Source organism: Capricornis sumatraensis, chromosome 11 (genome assembly GCF_032405125.1).
Source record: "Capricornis sumatraensis isolate serow.1 chromosome 11, serow.2, whole genome shotgun sequence".
Taxonomy (NCBI): Eukaryota; Metazoa; Chordata; class Mammalia; order Artiodactyla; family Bovidae; genus Capricornis; species Capricornis sumatraensis.
In genome coordinates this window covers 99,857,664-99,878,894 of record NC_091079.1, presented here as the reverse complement: position 1 = coordinate 99,878,894, position 21,231 = coordinate 99,857,664, and the positions used below count along the sequence as shown (strand labels likewise).

Below are 21,231 nucleotides of genomic sequence, written 5' to 3'. Positions count from 1 at the left end.
ACTCTGTTTAGTTTTCTAAGTAACCTCCATACTGTTCTCCATGGTAGTTCTACTAATTTATATTCTCATCAGTACTGTGGGAGGGTTCTTTTTTCTCCACACCCTCTCTAGCATTTAATGTATGTAGACTTCTGATGATGGTTATTCCAACTGGAGTGGAGTGATACCTCATTTTAGTTTTTATTTACATGTCTCTAATAATTAGTTATCTTAAACATTTTTCATGTGCCTGTTGGCCATCTGTATGTCTTTTTCACGCAGGTGTCTATTTAGATTTTATGCCCAGTTTTTTAACTGAACTGTTAGTTTTTTTGACACTGATCTATGTGAGCTGTTTGTATATTTGGGAAATTAATCCCTTGTCAGTCACATAGTTTGCAAATATTTTCTCCCATTCTGTACGTTGTCTTTTCATTTGCTGTGCAAAACCTTAAGTCCCATTTGTTTATTTTTGCTTTTGTTTCCATTACTCTAGGAAAGGATACAAAAAGATGGTGCTGTGATTTATGTCCCAGAGTGCTCCGTCTACGGTCATTCTCTCATTTTCATTTTCTTGAAGAGATCTCTAGTCTTTCCCATTCTATTCTTTTCCTCTATTTCTTTGCATTGATCACTGAAGAAGGCTTTCTTATCTCTTCTTGCTGTTCTTTGGAACTCTGCATTCAGATGTTTATATCTTTCCTTTTCTCCTTTGCTTTTTACCTCTCTTCTTTTCACAGCTATTTGTAAGCCCTCCCCAGACAGCCATTTTGCTTTTTTGCATTTCTTTTCCATGGGGATGGTCTTGATCCCTGTCTCCTGTAGAATGTCACGAACCTCATTCCATAGTTCATCAGGCACTCTATCTATCAGATCTAGGCCCTTAAATCTATTTCTCACTTCCACTGCATAATCATATGGGGTTTGATTTAGGTCATACCTGAATGGTCTAGCAGTTTTCCCTACTTTCTTCAATTTGAGTCTGAATTTGGCAATAAGGAGTTCATGATCTGAGCCACAGTCAGCTCCTGGTCTTGTTTTTGTTGACTGTATAGAGCTTCTCCATCTTTTGCTGCAAAGAATATAATCAATCTGATTTCGGTGTTGACCATCTGGTGATGTCCATGTGTAGAGTCTTCTCTTGTGTTGTTGGAAGACGGTGTTTGCTATGACCAGTGCATTTTCTTGGCAAAACTCTATTGGTCTTTGCCCTGCTTCATTCCGCATTCCAAGGCCAAATTTGCCTGTTACTCCAGGCATTTCTTGACTTCCTACTTTTGCATTCCCGTCCCCTATAATGAAAAGGACATCTTTTTTGGATGTTAGTTCTAAAAGGTCTTGTAGGTCTTCATAGAACCGTTAACTTTAGCTTCTTCAGCGTTACTGGTTGGGGCATAGACTTGGATTACCGTGATATTGAATGGTTTGCCTTGGAAATGAACAGAGATCATTCTGTCATTTTTGAGATTGCATCCAAGTACTGCATTTCGGACTCTTTTGTTGACCATGATGACTACTCCATTTCTTCTGAGGGATTCCTGCCCGCAGTAGTAGATATAATGGTCATCTGAGTTAAATCCACCCATTCCAGTCCATTTTAGTTCTCTGATTCCTAGAATGTCGACGTTCACTCTTGCCATCTCTTGTTTGACCACTTCCAATTTGCCTTGATTCATGGACCTGACATTCCAGGATCCTATGCAATATTGCTCTTTACAGCATCGGACCTTGCTTCTATCACCAGTCACATCCACAGAAGGGTATTGTTTTTGCTTTGGCTTCATCCCTTCATTCTTTCTGGAGTTATTTCTCCACTGATTTCCAGTAGCATATTGGGCACCTAATGACCTGGGGAGTTCCTGTTTCAGTATCCTATCATTTTGCCTTTTCCTACTGTTCACGGGGTTTTCAAGGCAAGAATATTGAAGTGGTTTGCCATTCCCTTCTCCAGTGGACCACATTCTGTCAGACCTCTCCACCATGACGCGCCAGTCTTGGGTTGCCCCGTGGGCATGGTTTAGTTTCACTGAGTTAGACAAGGCTGTGGTCCTAGTGTGATTAGATTGACTAATTTTCTGTGAGTATAGTTTCAGTATATCTGCCCTCTGATGCTTCTTGCAACACCTACCATCTTATTCTGGTTTCTCCTACCTTGGGCATGGGATATCTCTCACGGCTGCTCCAGCAAAGCGCAGCCGCTGCTCCTTACCTTGGATGAGGGGTATCTCCTCCCGCTGCCGTTCCTGACCTTCAGCGTGGGATGGTATCTGGTCTTACATTTAGATCCTTAATCCATTTTGAGTTTGCTGTTATATTTGGTATTAGAGAATGGTTTAATTTCATTATTTTATAGGGAGCCCAGTTTTCTCAGCACCACTTACTGAAAAGACTATCTTTTTTCTCCATTGTATATTCTGGCCTCCTTTGTCACAAGTTAATTGACTGTAGGCGCAAGGGTTTATTTCTGGACGTTTATCCTGTTCCATTGATTTATATTTCTGTCTTTGTGCCAGCACCGTACTATTTCGTTTACTGTCACTTTGGAGTGTACTCTTAAGTCACAGAGCCTGCTTTCTCCAGCTTCATATTTCTTCCTTAAAATTACTTTGACTTAAAGACTTTAAAATTACACTTTGTGCTATTTCAAAAATAATATGCTCCTATTATATACAACTTTGAAATCGTAGAGAAGAGGGGTAAAAATTGTCCCCTATTATGCCATTTCCAGAGAAGGCAGTGGCACCCCACTCCAGTGCTCTTGCCTGGAAAATCCCATGGACAGAGGAGCCTGTGGGCTGCCGTCCATGGGGTCGCAAAGAGTAGGACACGATCAAGCGACTTCACTTTCACGTTTCACTTTCATGCATTGGGGAAGGAAATGGCAACCTGCTCCAGTGTTCTTGCCTGGAGAATCCGAGGGGCAGCGGAGCCTGGTGGGCTGCCGTCTATGGGGTCGCACAGAGTTGGACACGACTGAAGCGACTCAGCAGCAGCATGCCATTTCAGCTCAGTTCAGTTCAGTCACTCAGTCGTGTCCAACTCTTTGCAGCCCTATGGACTGCAGCACGCCAGGCCTCCCTGTCCATCACCAACTCCCAAGAGTCCACCCAAACTCATGTCCATCGAATCAGTGGTGCCATCCAACTATCTCATCCTCTGTCATCCTCTTCTCCTGCCTTCATTCTTTCCCAGAATCAGGGTCATTTCAAATGAGCCAGCTCTTCGCATCAGGTAGCCAAAGTATTGGAGTTTCAGCTTCAACATCAGTCCTTCCAGTGAACACCCAGGACTGATCTCCTTTAGGATAGACTGGTTGGACCTCCTTGCAGTCCAAAGGACTCTCAAGAGTCTTCTCCAACCTTCTCCCACGGTTCAAAAGCATCAATTCTTCTGTGCTCAGCTTTCTTTAGAGTCCAACTCACATCCATACATGACCACTGGAAGGACCATAGCCTTGACTAGAGAGACCTTTGTTGGCAAAATAATGTCTCTGCTTTTTAATATGCTGTCTAGGTTGGTCAAGGCTTCCCTGACAGCTCAGAGGTTAAAGCGTCTGCCTCCAATGCGGGAGACTGGGTTAATCCCGGGGCTGGGAAGATCCCCTGGAGAAGGAAATAGCAACCCACTCCAGTATTCTTGTCTGGAGAATCCCATGGACGGAGAAGCCTGGTGGGCTATAGTCCATGGGGTTGCAAAGAGTCAGACACGACTGAGCAACTTCATTCACTCACTAGGTTGGTCATAACTTTCCTTCCAAGAAGTAAGCATCTTTTAATTTCATGGATGCGGTCACCATTTGCAGTGATTTTGGAGCCCCCCAAAATAAAGTCTGCCACTCTTTCCCCATCTATTTCCCATGAAGTGTTGGGACCAGATGCCATGATCTTCGTTTTCTGAATGTTGACCGTTAAGCCAACTTTTTCACTCTCCTCTTTCACTTTCATCAAGAAGTTCTTTAGTTCTTCTTCATGTTTACCATAAGGGTGGGATCATCTGCATATCTAAGGTTATTGATATTTCTCCCGGCAGTCTTGATTCCAGCTTGTGCTTCATCCAGCCCAGCGTTTCTCATGATGTACTCTGCATATAAGTTAAATAAGCAGAGTGACAATATACAGCCTTGATGTACTCCTTTTCCTATTTGGGACCAGTCCGTTGTTCCATGTCCAGTTCTGACTGTTGCTTCCTTACCTGCATATAGATTCTCAAGAGGCAGGTCAGGTGTCCTGGTATTCCCATCTGTTTCAGAATTTTCCACAGTTTGTTGTGATCCACACAAAGGCTTTGGCATAGCCAATAAAGCAGAAATAGATGTTTTTCTGTAACTCTCTTGCTTTTTTGATGATCCCCTGATCTCTGGTTCCTCTGCCTTTTCTAAATCCAGCTCGAACATCTGGAAGCTCGCAGTTCACATATTGCTGAAGCCTGGCTTGGAGAATGTTGAGCATTACTTTACTAGCGTGTGAGATGAGTCCAATTGTGTGGTAGTTCGAACATTCTTTGGCATTGCCTTTCTATGGGGTTGGAATGAAAACTGACCTTTTCTACTCCTGTGGCCACTGCTGAGTTTTCCAGATTTGCTGGCATATTGAGTGCAGCACTTTCACAGCATCATCTTTTAGGATTTGAAATAGCTCAACTGGAATTCCACCACCTCCACTAGCTTTGTCCATTGTGATGCTTCCTAAGGCCCGCTTGACTTCACATTCCAGTTGTCTGGCTCTAAGTGAGTGATCACACCATCGTGATTATCTGTGTCATGAAGATCTTTTTTGTACAGTTCTTCTGTATATTCTTGCCACCTCTTCTGAATATCTTCTGCTTCTGTTAGGTCCATACCATTTCTGTCCTTTATCGAGCCCATCTTTGCTTGAAGTGTTCCCTTGGTATCTCTTAAGTCTTTCTCATCCCATTTTTTTCCCTCTATTTGTTTGCATTGATCACTGAGGAAGTCTTTCTTATCTCTCCTTGCTATTCTTTGGAACTCTGCATTCAAACGGATATATCTTTCCTTTTCTCCTTTGCTTTTTGCTTCCCTTCTTTTCACAGCTATTTGTAAGGCTTCCTTAGACAGCCATTTTGCTTTTTTGCATTTCTTTTCCATGGGGATGGTCTTGATCCCTCTCTTGTGTACGGTGTCATGAACCTCTGTCCATACTTCATCAGGCAGTCTGTCTATCAGATCCAGTCCCTTAAATCTATTTCTCACTTCCAGTGTATAATCATTAGGGATTTGATTTAGGTCATACCTGAATGATCTAGTGGTTTTCTCCACTTTCTTCAATTTAAGTCTGAATTTGGCAATAAGGAGTTCATGATCTGAGCCACAGTCAGCTCCCGGTCTTGCTTTTGCTGACTGTATAGAGCTTCTCCATATTTGGCTACAAAGAGTATAATCTATCTGATTTTGGTGTTGACCATCTGGTGATGTCCATGTATAGAGCCTTCTGTTGTGTTGTTGGAAGAGGGTGTTTGCTATGACCAGGGCATTCTCTTAGCTTAATGCTGTGAGCCTTTGCCCTGCTTCATTCTGTACTCCAAGGCCAAATTTGCCTGTTACTCCAGGCGTTTCTTGACTTCCTACTTTTGCATTCCCGTCCCCTATAATGAAAAGGATATCTATTTTGAGTGTTAGTTCTAAAAGGTCTTGTAGGTCTTCATAAAACCATTCAACTTCAGCTTCTTCAAAGTTACTGTTGCGGGTATAGTCTTGGATCACTGTGATATTGAATGGTTTGCCTTAGAAACGCACAGAGATCATTCTGTCATTTTTGAGATTGCATCCAAGTACTGCATTTTGGAGAAGTACTGGAGAAGGAAATGGCAACCCACTCCAGTACTTCTTGCCTTGAAAATCCATGGATGGAGGAGCTTGGTGCAGGCTACTATCCTGAGGGTCACAAAGAGTCGGGCACGAGTGAGCGACTTCACTTCACTTCACTGCATTTTGGATTCTTTTGTTGACTATGCGGGCTACTCCATTTCTTCTTAGGGATTCTTGCCCACCGTAGTAGTTATTATGGTCATCTGAGTTAAATTCACCCATTCCAGTCCATTTTAGTTCGCTGATTCCTAGAATGTCGACGTTCACTCTTGCCATCTCCTGTTTGACCGCTTCCAATTTGCCTTGATTCATGGACCTGACATTCCAGGTTCCTATGGAATATTGCTCTTTACAGCATCAGATCTTTCTTCTATCACCAGTCACATCCACAACTGGGTATTGTTTTTGCTTTGACTCCATCCCTTCATTCTTTCTGGAGTTATTTCTCCACTGATCTCCAGTAGCATATTGGGCACCTCCCGACCTGAGGAGTTCATCTTTCAGGGTCCTATCTTTTTGCCTTTTCATACTGTTCATGGGCTTCTCAGGCAGGAATACTGAAGTGGCTTGCCATTCCCTTCTCCGTGGACCACATTCTGTCAGACCTCTCCACCATGACCCGCCCGTCTTGGGTGGCCCTACAGGGCATGGCTCATGGTTTCATTGAGTTAGACAAGCTGTGGTCTGTGTGATCAGATTGGCTAGTTGTCTGTGACTGTGGTTTCTGTCTGTCTGCCCTCTGATGCCATCTCTCAGTGCCTGCCGTCTTACTGGGGTGTCTCTGACCTTGGACGTGGGGTATCTCCTCTCGGCCGCTTGTCGCTCCAGCGCTGCGTTAGGCTGTTTAAAGATACCTATGATGTAACATTTTACTCCTTCCTTGCAGTGCTCTTTCAGAGAATATTCTAGTTTGAAAAATGTCAGCTTCCCTAGAAACTGTCAAATTTATACCTTTATAATTTTATAAAATAGTCAACTTATTTCTCCTCTCACCCTCCCCATGACAGTTTTCACAGTTGATCATTCATGATCAGTCATGAGGACTTGATGCTCTATATACCTAGAAGCCTAACATATTTTGTCTTTTAAATTATTTCATACTTACTGGACTTAGGTTTCCAACAGAATTCCGTTCCGATGCGATTGTTCCCCAACTTGACTGTTTTACATTGTCTTCTGTTTACTCTGTTCTTGTTCTTACAAAATGAAGATTGTCATCCAGATAGAGTAAACAAGTGATGCTGATGAAGAGAGACTCGGCCTTCAGATTTTGGACGGACAGGGAGTAAAAACAAGATACATAAGCAAAATCATTTTTAAAAAAATAGTTTTTCCAAAAGTCATTAGTCAGGCTTCCCAATGCCAGCCGATGGATCTTGCTTACATAAACCATGTTTTTAATCATGTAAACAGAAGAGGAACTGTTTATTGCCTTGAGGAGCTCAGGAGCCAGCTGGGAGGAGTAGAAGACTGAACAGAAGTGGCCCCGCAGGGCCCAGGGGTCTCAGGCCCTGGCTGCTGGCGGCCGCCTCTCTGTGCGTGTGTGTGTGCTCTCTGAGGCCTCGGCTGCTGGTTGCTCGTGTCTGTGTGTGTGTGTGTGTGTGTGTGCGCGTGTGCGTGTGCATGTGCATGTGCGCTCTCTCTGAGGCCTCGGCTGCTGGTTGCCCGTGTGTGTGTGTGTGTGTGTGCTCTCTCTGAGGCCTCGGCTGCTGGTTGCCCAAGTCTGTGTGTGTGTGTGTGTGTGTGTGTGTGTGTGTGTGTGCTCTCTGAGGCCTCAGGCTGCTGGCAGCCGTGTCTCTGTGTATGCTGTCATCATTTATTGAAACAGTTGCTCACAGAGTGTATTTCAGGAGGAAGTTAGCTGAAGACTTTAGCACTTACCTTTAATACATGAATCTTGACAGTGCTTGGCCTTCCCTTGCCAATTTTATATTCTCTGGTTTTGTTTGGGGTTTAGAGTAATTTTGCTTTCTTATACTTATTAAGATTTTATCAGACATGAAAATTTTTCTACATCGTTTTAAAATGATAACACTTAGGGCATTTCAAACCTCAATCTGATATAATTGGAGAGTGACACTTCCACCTACCTTCCATGCCTTTAGGAAAATAAATTCTGTCTAATAAATTCTTAGTCTAGTGAAAAATCCAAGCATGTTTGTTTGGTTTTTCCTAGCGATATGGCATACTAGCCTATATATAGAAGCAGATCTTAACGCCGTTAAGTGTACCTTTGTGTCACTGTTTCATATTGCTTCATTTTTACCTTTTTTGGAATCTCTTTACAGTTTTTAGTTCTCGTAGCATCACGTGGGAAGACTGGAGAGGCGATAAGAGCATCGTCGTGAGGAGCAGGGGAGCGCTGACACTGTGGCCCTGGTGGCTTCAGGGTCGGGTCCCTTACGTCACCAGTGTGTTACATGGACTGATCTGTAAAACTTAATTTTGAATATATTCTTTAATTTGCCTTTGCAGTTTCCCTTAAATATATTTGTGCTGTGCGCTCTGACCACTGAAACGGTTAGTCGTTCAGTCGTGAGCGATTCCTTGCGACCCCATGGGCTGTAGCGTGCCAGGCTCCTCTGTCCGTGGAATTCTTAAGGCAAGAATGATGGAGTCGGTAGTCGTTCCCTCCTTCAGGGATTCTTCCTGACGCAGGGGTCAGACCAGGGCTCTTCTGCAGTGCAGGCATGTTCTTCACCCTCTGAGCCACCAGCGAAGCGGCAGTGACCACTGAGCACATCTTAAAATTCATCAGTGACGTTATCAGAGTTTAGAAAACATTGATACTACAAATGATAGCGTTCCAAAAGTTTAACTCATACCTGTATTTTATTTGGAATTCTAAAAACAGGTTTCTGGTAGACATGTTGTATTTGATAGGTAACGTTCCCAAACTAGCCAAGGAAAACCCTTTTTAACTTACACTATACAGAAGAATAGAAGTATCAAACCCAGCTACTATGTGTAACAGTGTTTCTAAGAGAAAGGGCACTCAGTTCAGTTCCTCAGTCAGGTCTGACTCTTTGCGACCCCAGGAATCGCAGCACGCCAGGCCTCCCTGTCCATCACCAACTCCCGGAGTTCAGTCAGACTCACGTCCATCGAGTCAGTGATGCCATCCAGCCATCTCATCCTCTGTCGTCCCCTTCTCCTCCTGCCCCCAATCCCTCCCAGCATCAGAGTCTTTTCCAGTGAGTCAACTCTTCGCATGAGGTGGCCAAAGTACTGGAGCTTCAGCTTTAGCATCATTCCTTCCAAAGAAATCCCAGGGCTGATCTCCTTCAGAATGGACTGGTTGGGTCTCCTTGCAGTCCAAGGGACTCTCAAGAATCTTCTCCAACACCACAGTTCAAAAGCATCAACTCTTCAGCGCTCAGCCTTCTTCACAGTCCAACTCTCACATCCATACATGACCACAGGAAAACCCATAGCCTTGACTAGACAGACCTTTGTTGGCAAAGTAATGTCTCTGCTTTTTAATATGCTGTCTAGGTTGGTCATAACTTTCCTTCCAAGGAGTAAGTGTCTTTTAATTTCATGGCTGCAGTCACCATCTGCAGTGATTCTGGAGCCCTGAAAAATAAAATCTGCCATTGTTTCCCTGTCTTATTTCCCATAAAGTGATGGGACCGGATGCCATGATCTTCGTTTTCTGAATGTTGAGTTTTAAGCCAGCTTTTTCACTCTCCTCTTTCACTTTCATCAAGAAGCTTTTTAGTTCCTCTTCACTTTTGCCATAAGGGTGGTGTCATCTGCATATCTGAGGTGATTGATATTTCTCCCGGCAATCTTGATTCCAGCTTGTGCTTCATCCAGCCCAGCGTTTCTCATGATGTACTCTGCATATAAGTTAAATAAGCAGGGTGACAATATACAGCCTTGACGTACTCATTTTCCTATTTGGAACCAATCTGTTGTTCCATGTCCAATTCTAACTGTTGCTTCCTGACCTGCATACAGGTTTCTCAAGAGGCAGGTCAGGTGGTCTGGTGTTCCCATCTCTCAGAATTTTCCAGTTTATTGTGATCTACACAGTCAAAGGCTTTGGCATAGTCAATAAAGCAGAAATAGATGTTTTTCTAGAACTCGCTTGCTTTTTCCATGATCCGATGGATGTTGGCAATTTGATCTCTGGTTCCTCTGCCTTTTCTAAAACCAGCTTGAACATCAGGAAGTTCACAGTTCACGTATTGCTGAAGCCTGGCTTGGAGAATGTTGAGCATTACTTTACTAGCATGTGAGATGAGTGCAATTGTGCGGTAGTTTGAGCATTCTTTGGCATTGCCTTTCTTTGGGGTTGGAATGAAAACTGACCTTTTCCAGTCCTGTGGCCACTGCTGACTTTTCCAAATTTGCTGGCATATTGAGTGCAGCACTTTCACAGCATTATCTTTCAGGATTTGAAACAGCTCAACTGGAATTTCATCACCTCCACTAGCTTTGTTGGTAGTGATGCTTTCTAAGGCCCCCTTGACTTCACGTTCCAGGATGTCTGGCTCTAGCTGAGTGATCACACCATCGTGATTATCCGGGTCATAAAGCTCTTCTGTATTTTGCTATGTGAGCAGCACAGCTCTAACCCAGCCCAGAGGATGAGGATGAGGGCAGTGAGAGAGGAGCAGACGCTGGGGCCTCCTGCTGTGGCAGCCACCGTGGCCTGGGGCTCTGGCAGGGAGGCTCCTGGTAGTGGTGAGGGGTCCTGGGAGCTCTCTTAATCTCTGGTGATGCTAGATAAAAGTTCACAGGTGGGTTTGCAGGGCCTTATTCAAGCTCATCCAACTAAGGCACCTTTTATTGGGCTATAGAATTCTTACAAAAATTTTTTGAAGTAGGTGACTAAAAATGAAATCACAGATAAAGATTCACATTTCCAGCTTCTCTTAGAAAAAGAGTTAACTGATGCGCTTCAGGCTGGGATTTGCTTTCCATTCCGGTGGTCCCTTTTGTGTTGCGCCGGGCAGTCTGCTTTGGCGCTTAAGACTGCTTGCTGTTTCTGAGCTGCCTGCCCTAGGGCTGGCCCGCCAGATGTCTGTTGAGAGCTGGGATGTGTGCAGACATCATCTGGGAGGGATGGACCCTGCCAAGGAGAGCAGAGGTCAAGGTGTGCTCTCCAACCCCTCCCCCCAAAGCCGGTTTCCCTTTCCTTGCACAGGCTGCTGCTGCTGCTGGTGCTAAGTCGCGTCAGTCGTGTCGGACTCTGTGCGACCCCATAGATGGCAGCCCACCAGGCTCCCCCATCCCTGCGGGGGAATGTTTTAGGGCAGGGGTAGAGCATGTTTGGTGAGTTCTGCCATTTGGGGTAAGAACTGAGGAGCAGCAGTGTTCATTGTCATTTAACTTGACCTTCTCCCGAGCTGGGGAGGGAATCGGAGGAGGGCTGCAGAGGAGGGCTGCGGGGCTGGGTGCACTGTGCACACCTCTCCTCGGCCTGGCGCCCCCTTCTGTCCCCTCCCCTCCCCCAGCGCCCCTTCCCCTCCTCTCCCCTCCCCCGGCGCCCCTCCCCTCCTCTCCCTCGCCTGGGGCTGCCCTGGGAGCAGGGGAGGTGGGTGGCAGGAGGGGCTGAGGGGACCCCTGGGGTGGGTTTCTGCTGGGAGGGAGGAGCAGAGCTCCTGCAGTGCTGAGAAGGGGTTGCTGGTTACCTAACAGTCAGAAAGGCACTGTCCTGGTTCAGAAATCCTTTTAAAAAAAAAAAAAAAAGGCTAGAGTTCTTTCTTCTGAAACTAAAAAAAGACTTGGATTTTTTTCTTTAGATTATTACACAATTCTACACTTTTTTTTTAAATTTGAAGAGCCCGAAGAACAGACTTCAGACTTCTAACAGAAACTGCAGGTTTTGTGTTAAATGTAAACAGATACCGAATGTGATGAATTTAATGGAATTAGCAGGTTACTCACTGTTACTAGCACTTTTATCAAATGGGCTGGAAAACTTCTACATTAGGTTTGTCTTAAATACCTTTTTTGTTTGCTTTGCATTTGTTAAATTGACTGCAGCTAACCCTTATCCACAGTGAACTGCTGAGGCCTCTAGGAAAGATTTTATGTTAGATGGAACAACAAAGCTGACCATCTGTTGTGTTCTTCGTCTGTAACTTGAAATGGGCAGACTACAGTATTGTGAATTACTTTTATCTTCTTTTCCTGAAGAGTCTATCTGCAGTAGAAACATGTTTTGCGTCACTAAAGTGCTGCCATTAACTTTGGTTTTAATTTCTGGTTTCTGTGGGAGTTTAGGCAGCTTGCAGTGTTCTTTTAGTTTCGGGTGAGTAGCAGCGGGGCTTCGTCAGCTTTTAAATGAATGTTGCCTGACCTTGAGAGGACAAGTGCTGAGGCATCCTGCAAACCCCTAAAATGATGGGTATGTGGAGTTGTGCGTGTTACTGTCCATGTCATGGGGACGGTAATAGACGCATTTTTTCCAGTAGCGATTCTGTGGAGTCACTATTACATCATGATGCTAGTATGAAAGTAAGCTCAAATCTGACTGTTAGATGGGTTCACATGAGAGAGAAGTTGTATTTTCTTACCATGTTGAATTAGACCTGCTAAAAATTATTCAGAAAAGAAATTAAACAAGTAAAAAATATATCTTGTCTATATAAATGAAAACTTAAGAGCTGAAGGTTAGTATGATGATAGAGTAATACTAGGTTTTATCTGATATTCTATTCTAGTGAATATTTTTGTATATATTTCTTTGCACTTATGCATTAGCACATTTGTAGGGTATGTTTCTAGGAATGAACTTTCTAAATTAAAAATAGGAGCATTTAACATTTTTACAGATAGTGCTAATTTGTTGTAACTTGTTCTTTTTAAAAAATGATTCTATTAGAACTGTGAAGTTGTCAGACTAGTATAAAGAACCTCCTCTAACCTTTACTTAGCTACAGAAATGATCAGTCTTGTTTAATCTATAGCCACCCCATTTCTACCCTTCTCAATAATTTTGAAACAAATCTCACATATTTTATGGATAAATAATTCTGTGTGTATCTGTAAAAGATAAGGGCTTTAACAACTGATAGCCATGATAATATTCTTGTACTTTAAAATATAAAGGTTTTTTGTATCATTAAATATTCAGTCATTGTGTACATTCCAGTTGAGTCATTCATAAATGCCCTTATCTTTAGTGCTTTATTTGTTTGAATCCTTGTCCACAGAAGCAATTGACAGATACATCCTTTACATCTTTAAAATTAAAAGTTTCCAATCCATTGTTTTTTTTCTTTTCCCCCCTTTACAATATGTATTTGTTGTAAACACCAGGGTTTTGATCTTTAGTTTTCAAGTCTGTGTTTTGCTAATTGTGATACAATTAAAATATTAGAGTCCTCTATATTTCCTTTAAATTTATAGTTGTATCTGGAAGCTTAATTGGATTCAGGTTTATGGATGGTGGTATGTTCTTCCATCTGGAAGTATACAGTGTCTAGCTGACTTTTTATATGAGATTCACCACTAATACATTCAAAGCATCAGTCCATTAATTCATTAAGGATTGCAAGAGTGTGACATTCTAATTCATCCTTCTGTTTTTATTTATAAGTTGATTATTTCTGTGAAGCTGGGTGGTCTGTTGTTATCCATTGGTATAGCTCATATAGCCAAGGAAAGAAAAAGACTTGATTCTCTTTGTGTATTTAGTCAGTTTCAAAATAGTAAATTGGCTAACATCCTCCAGTGGTGATCAATCACTTCTAGTCATTAGAAGTTACTATCTTTATCAAATTCAAATTTTTCCAACTTCGATTGGTGAGAAACCCTTAAGTTGACTCTTAAATTTTTGAGTAGACTTTTAACTTCCTTTCTACTATTATACCTGATGTTTCAGGCTCATCTTGTAAATATTCTGTCCAGACCTGCAATCGGCCATTTGTCCTAGAAGCCCTGGTTCCTAACACCTTTATCCTTGGACCTAGCTAATCCATTGTCTTCTTAATAGACTTTATGCTAATCGAGAGAAATGCAAGATTTGTTTAATATTTTTTAACTTTTTATTTTATGTTAGAGGATAGTTGATTAACAGTGTTGTAATAGTTTCACATGTCCACAGAGTGGCTCACTTATACGCATACATGTATCTGTTTTTTTTCACTTCTCCCATTCAGGTTGTCACACAGTGTTTGGCAGAATTCCCCACGCTGCCCAAGCAGACCCTTGTTAGCTGTCTGCTTCAAACCCAGCAGGATCGACTTCCATCCCAGAGTCCCCGGCTGTCCCACCCTAGCAGCCAGAAGTTTGTTCTCTAAGTCTCTCAGTCTATTTCTGCTTTGTAAATAAGTTCATTTTGTATCATCCCTTTTAGATTCTGCAGATAAGCTATATCATACAGTATTTCTCTTTCTCTGTCTGACTTACTTCACTCAGTATGATGGTCTCCAGGTCCATCCATGCTGCTGCAGATGGCATCACGACTTTCTTTTCCACGGCTGAGTAATATTCCGTTGCGTGTACGCACCACGTCTTGATGTGTTCCTCTGCCAACAGGACACTTAGGTTCTTCCATGGTCTTGGCTGCTGTGGACATCGCTGCAGTGACCATGGGTGCTCGCAGCCTCTCAGACCGCGTTTTCCGTGGGTATGTGCCCAGGAGTGGGAGGGCTATGTTTTTAGATTTTTAAAGAACCTTCATACTGTTTTCCATCGTGACTGTGCCAGCTTATGTTCCCATCAGCAGGGTAGGAGGGTTCACACGCTGTGCCCATCCTGTCTAGCGTATATTGTTGGTGGATGTTTTTATGATGGCCATTTTGACTAGTACGAGATGATATCTGGTAGTTTTGATATGCAAGAAATGTAAGATTTATAGTTGGTGTATCTTGAATGCAGGTTGTAAGACCTCCAAACAAGAGATTGACTTTACTTTTGAAGTGGTTAACAGTGTCCCCTGGAAAGGAAGACTCTCGCTTGTACGCTTGGCAGTCGCCTCCACCGGGAAGTGCAGTTCCCGGTATAACCAGTGGCTTTTCTGCAATCCAAGTAGCTTGGCAGGTGTTAGGATTGGATGGTAAAATGTCTCTCGGTGAAGAAAAGGACCTCAGACTCCAAGCAGTGCAGACTGCCAGTTGGGAAGCCTTGCAGTCTGTTGATGTAGCCTGGCTAAGTAATGGATAGGGGTTAAAGGAATCTGTGAGGCTTTATTACTTCCCCTGTCACTTGGCTATGTGTATTCTGTTAGGTAGGGACTTGTATGCCCATATTTGTAGAATTGAGAATATAGTGACGTAGTTCATTTGAAATGAAAATTAAAAGTATATAGTAGCATATTTACCTGTAAATCAGATCTCTCTCAAATTTTTTTCTTTTTCTGGGCACCAGTTATTCAAAAGATACCAGTGGCCCAGACTAGCTCCTGTGTATAATCTCTCTCCTTTTTTTGTGTTACTGTGTTAGCGTTCAAAACATCATGAATATAAAACTGTAATTCTGTGGTAGTACGGGGTGTGGATAATCTGTGAGGACAGGAGTGTAAGCCCATCCACTTGTCCCGAAATGCTGGAGTAGTGCCTGGCACGAAGAGAGCACAGTCGCCAGTGCCAGCCTAATGAACGGCCTTTAACAGCTTGTTTCTGTTTCTGAACTAACAGTTTTAGCTGATTCCTCTCCCTTCAAAATCAGCGGCCTTCAAATTGCATTTTGTCAGCTGAGTTCACCTGACATCCTGTTTAAAAAGAAACACAACAGTTACATGAATTTGTGACACTAATTCCTTCATTGAGCAGGTGTGGGGAAGTGAGGATGCTGGATCCTGCGCGGTGCCCGGAGAGACAGCGGTGAGGCCCCGCCCTCCAGGGGCTGCGTCTCGTGGGAGGGGCCAGAGAGAGGCGGGTGTGCGCAGTGGTTTTGTGGCTCAGGTTTCCCAGCACCACCGTGGGCAAGTTGCTTACTTTCTCTGGGTCTTAATTTCCTCATCTGTATTATGTTGTAGAAGCTAATTCTTTTGGGGAAGTTTGGTGAAAATTTTCTTCCAAAATGATGTTTGAGCTGTTTTAAGTCACTGAAGAACCTGCATGTTTTTTCCTCTCCTTCCCCCTCCTTCAGATTGCAGCTTAAATGTGACTTCCTTGCAGCAGTGCGTCCCTGATTCGCTCAGGCTGCCCTAGTGACTGAGGTCTCCAGCTGTGCGCCTGTTCGATTCTGCCTCTGCCTTTCTGCTGGTCCTCCCGGGGATGCTCGCTCCTCTTTGCGAGCCTGTGAACTCCGGGAGAGCTGAGACCAGGGCCAGCTCACCGCCGCTCCCAGTCCCCATGTAGCTCCTGCTGCTTTCCACACGAGCGTGCAGGTCAGGCCAGAAGTAAGGGAAGGCCGTCCCAAGCCTAGGGGTAGCGCTTACAGACACACACACAGGGCCGTGAAAGGGCTCGTCTAGGGCACGTAGAGAGGAATGGTGAAAGACAAGATAGATTCAAGATTCAGATTGTAAACTGTCAGTAAACTTAGTGCTAAAAGTTGATCTTCAGAAAAATTCTCTGGTGATGCTGCTTTTGGTTAAAAAAAAACCAACAAAACAAAAAACATGGCTTGGGGCTGAATTGGATCAGAATTAGCTCTGAGAATTTATGCTTTAAAAAAGAAAAGAAACTCCTGCATTCGAGTCCATTTTAGTGAAACGCTTGGTCTAGTTTGGGTAAACACATACATGTGTGTGTGTGTACATATGTGTACGCACATTAAAGTGGATTTATATGCACGTTCGCACAGAAATTCCCACGCTGAAGTCTTAAGGATTTTGTTCTGTCAGTAGAACTACCTGAGTTCTTAAACAAGTAATCACGGTCAGGGTTTTTAGGAGCAGAGCTGCGCAGCAGGGCCTCTGAACCCCAGCTCTATTGACATTTTGGGCCCTGAGAATTGTCTGCAGTTGGGGGCTGTCCCACTCCAATTCTGACAACCAGAGTGTCTCCAGACGTTGTCAGACAGCCCCTGGGGAGAAACGTTGCCCCTGGTTTAGAACCACTGCTCTGCAGCTGTGTAAGGTGTGGATTCAAGTGTAAGACACTTCAGGCGAAGAAACCAGTTAGTAGGTGAGTACTCTGATCCAAGTGAGATGAGATGGTCTGAGTTAGTACAGACAGGATACAGGGGCAGATTTAAGAGATTCTGGTAAGTAAGAATAAACGAGACTCAGTAGCCAGCTAGTCTACAAGGGAGAGGCTCTGAGATGATTCTTCCACGTTATTTTCCTGGTGGCGGTAATTTAGTTGCCAAGTTGCATCCTACTCTTGTGACCCCATGGGCTGGAGCCCACCAGGCTCCTCTGTCCCTGGAGTGGTTGCCATTTCCTCCTCCAAAGGATGTTCCCAACCCAGGGATCAAACCCACATCTCCTGCATTGCGGGCAGATTCTTTACCACTGAGCTACCAGGGAAGCCCCTTTTCTTAGTTGGCTGCATGTAAAGTGGTACCATTAGCCAGGATAACACACAGAGAGAGGATTCTCTGGGTATGGCCCCAGGATTGCACGTCTGGAGGAAGCAGGAAATTCTGTACATTACTCGCTATTATAGATCCCCGGATGCATAGAACGTTGGAAACAGAAAGAACCTTCAGAGACATTTGCTCCATTTTTAGGTGGGATAAAATACATGCTGAATGTTTTCCATTTCATCTGAAAGTTATGTTTATATTATACTGTTGTCTGTTAAGTGTGCACTGGGGTTGTATCTTTCAAAGTGTACATACCTCAGTCAAAAAATGCTAACCACCATCTGAGCCCTCAGCAAGTCAGTCTTTTCACTGATGGAAATATTTTGAAATACTGTAAAAATTACCAAAACGTGACAGTGACACAGTGAGCAAGTGCCGGTGGGAAGGGCTCCACTAGGCTGGCCGAAGGCAGGGTTGCCGCAAAGCTTTGCTTGCGGTTGATTTGCGAGCAGCCCTGTGTCTGCAGAGCGCAGGGGGACCACGCCTGCCTGTAGAGCTGCCCTTCCCAGCCCCGAGCCCAGAGCAGAGCTGTGGTTCCGGAGCTGTGTCTCCGTTGACCAGTGTCGGTCTTGATCTGTAACAGACACGTCTGGTCATGTTGCTTCATGGTACTTTAAACTATTAAGTGTTCATTTCCAGAAGATGGTTTGATAGCACACTGGTCTATGTCATCATTTGTATAGAGTGCGAGGAATTGAAATACTGCCTTCTCGCAGTGCTAAAAAGTTAGGTCTGTGTAACTGACTGGATGTCTCAGTTGGATACTTCTCCCATCCCTAGCTTCTTCCATGGGCGCGATGAACCCCGAGGAGCCCGTCGTCTTTTCTGTCCTGCCACCAGCTCCCTTTGAGTTCCCTTTCCTGTTACAACAGGAATTCATTTGAGTGTTTCTCACCTTGAAGGTAAAGAGCAGCCCCCTCTGGAGATGAGCGTGCATCCGGCCGCAGCAGCTCCGCTGTCGGTGTTTGGCAAGGAGCCTGCGTCCTCCAAGCACGGCGAGCACCACCACCACCACCACCACGAGCACAAGAAGAAGAAGAAGAAGCACAAGCACAAGCACAAGCACAAGCACAAGCGGGACGGCCGAGAGCGGGCCCGGGCGCCGCTCGCCTTCCCCAGCCCCGCCGGCGGCAGGTCCGCGCGCTCCCCGTCCCTGTCCGACTGAGCCGGCCGGGGACCGCTCCCCCGCGTGCAGAACAGTATACAGACTGAGGGGCCGGGGACCGCTCCCCCGCGTGCAGAACAGTATACAGACTGAGACCGGCCGGGGACCGCTCCCCCGCGTGCAGAACAGTATACAGACTGAGGGGCCGGGAACCGCTCCCCCGCGTGCAGAACAGTATACAGACTGAGACAGGCCGGGGACCGCTCCCCCGCGTGCAGAACGGGCGTACAGAACCAGCATCATCAGCTGGGAAGATGATAGAAAAAGTCACCTCTTGTAGAGACTCAAGTTCTAAATATTTGATTTATATTATTTATACAGTTGAAACCTAATTAGGAAAATGTGTTTTATCATCCTGAGTAAACCACCTCATCCGGTTTCTTCCTGGAAACACACACGCACAGCAGACCCTTCCTCAGGGCCTCATGCACGGGCAGCCCCCATCACATCATGGTCTCCGTGTGTACTGCCAAAGTCAATTATGTTTTAAAGCCTTTGATTGATACGATGGTACAAAGTTATGTTTTAAACAGAAGCTACTGCCAAGCCTGTGGTAAAACCACTGTTTCCAGTGAAATATTGTATAGCACCATTTGGAACTACTGAATGCTGGAGCCTTTTCTAGAGGGCTCTTCTATTGCGTGTTTTTGTGTGTATCTGTTAACTGTAGAAACCAATGCTGAAGTTTTCAGAGGCAGCTTTAAAAAAAAAAGGCTTTTTTGATAGCACATTTGGTCATTATGTTGTTGGAATTTAACAAAACTACCAAATCCACGGTTCTCAAATCAAGATGTTTAAATTATAACTTCCTTTTTTTATTAAGTATAAGTGAATACATTCATATGTAGAACATGTTTACCAAATGTGCACAATTAATACACCTAATACATATTCTAAAATTATTTCTCTAACGATGGTACCTTAAAAAGGTGTTTATGTGCTGTTCATAAGCGTAAATGTAGACATTTTGACCCTCAGCGTGAGTATACCAGCAGTATTTAAAAAACATACAAAACATTTTGGTTTCCTACTTCAATAGTTTGTATGTTTGTGTGGTTTTTTTAATTTCCAAATTTACCACGTGCTTTATTGTTTGCCTAAAAATGTTGCTCATACCTGTTCTATTTTAATCATTCCCCTTATTATTTAGAAAGTGTGACTGAATGCTTCTTCCCAGAATAGATGTTTCAAAGGGATTTGGTAATGTTGGACTTAAATATACTTGTTTAATAAATAACTTTTTAAATTGATCATTTTGCCGTTGTATTTTCTTATAGCTTCTGTTGCCTTTCTCTTTCTGTGTGTATATAATATACCTGTTCACAAGTTTGAAGAGAGCTTTTGGATAGGTAGGATTTGAGATGGCCCTGTTAGGAAGGATGGTTTCAGTAGGCAGAGGGGACAGAGTTTTCTCAGCAGAAGAGACGTATTTTCAGATGATTGGAGGATACATTTCAAAATAACTATGTGAGGTATGAAGTCAGCAATGAGTAATGTAATTTAGTGGCCTCTTATATAGCAAGCATGGTGCTAGGAGCGGTTTGCTATGCGTTTCTCTAAATTGGCGATCCACGTTGGATGTTTCTCATGAGGCACACTTGCTATGCTGAGCTTTCTGCTCTTTAACCTGGTGGATGGATATAAACAATGAAAATGCATATTTATAGTTGCTGCTGCTGCGAAGGCGCTTCAGTCATGTCCGACTCTCTGCGACCCCATAGATGGCAGCCCACCAGGCTCCCCCGTCCCTGGGATTTTCCAGGCAATAGTACTAGAGTGGGTTGCCATTTCCTTCTCCAGTGCATGAAAGGGAAAAGTGAAAGTGAAGTCACTCAGTCGTGTCCAACTCTTTGCGACCCCATGGACTGCAACCCACCAGGCTCCTCCATCCATGGGATTTTCCAGGCAAGAGTACTGGAGTGGGGTGCCATTGCCTTCTCCATTTTTATAGTTAACTACATATAAATAATAAAACTTCTAGTGTAAGTTTCTTTAGTCTTCTCCCCCAGAGGCGATTACTGTGGCCAGTATTACATGTATAGAGCTTTGTTTTTAAAATTACTGATACTTGCAGAAATTTTTATCTTTGTATAGTTTTTATGTAGGTGTTTTTTTTTTTTAATTTGTTCATTTGGCTACGGCAGTTCTTAGTTGCCACATGCAGGATCTTTGATCTTTGATCTTGGTTGGGGCAAGTAGGACCTTGTTCCCTGGCCAAGGGCCGAGCCCAGCCCCTGCATCGGGACCCTGGGGTCCAGCCCTGAGCCACCAGGGAAGTCCCTGGAGGTCTTCAGCAGTCACTTACGGCTACTGCATTTTGTGTTGTGCCAGCAAAGGTCTTTCTTCTTCCATAATTATAAAAGAATTCTCCCAGTTTTTCTGTTGGCTTTAAAGTCTTAGATTTATATCCCTTATCCAAGTAGAGTCGATCTGGAATTTATTTTGATAGAAGGTAGGAGGTAAGGATCCACTTTTTATTTCCTTCCAATATGGTATACCCGATACCACGTGCTTAAAACTCCAGATTTACTCTCTGACTTGCAGGCGTCGTATACATTTGGGCTCACTCGGGGGCTTTGTAGCGGGTTTCGTGGGGCCTGCACCACACTGTTCAGATCATTGTAACGTGATGTTTTGAAGTACTGTCTCATTACTTTTCTCTTACAGAATTTCTTGGCTATTCTTGTGGGTTATACATTTTTTTCTGGTTGACTTACTTATATACAGTAGAACTCATTCCTTGTAGTGTACATTTCTGTGGATTTTGACAAATGTCTGAAATTGGGTGTCCAGCCACCATGGCCCATGACTCCCAACTCCCTCACGT

General features: G+C 43.9%; 1 protein-coding gene across 1 annotated transcript in view; it reads left to right on the top strand.

The window, feature by feature from the left end:
• TAF2 (TATA-box binding protein associated factor 2) overlaps window positions 1-19,614 on the top strand; it is a 93,912-nt gene extending 74,298 nt beyond the window's left edge. The window contains exon 26 of the mRNA XM_068984175.1: window positions 18,142-19,614. Within this exon, the coding sequence (XP_068840276.1) occupies window positions 18,142-18,404 (263 nt within the window). The 3' untranslated portion in view covers window positions 18,405-19,614. The remainder of the gene's footprint in view (window positions 1-18,141) is intronic.
• Window positions 19,615-21,231: the final 1,617 nt, after the last annotated feature.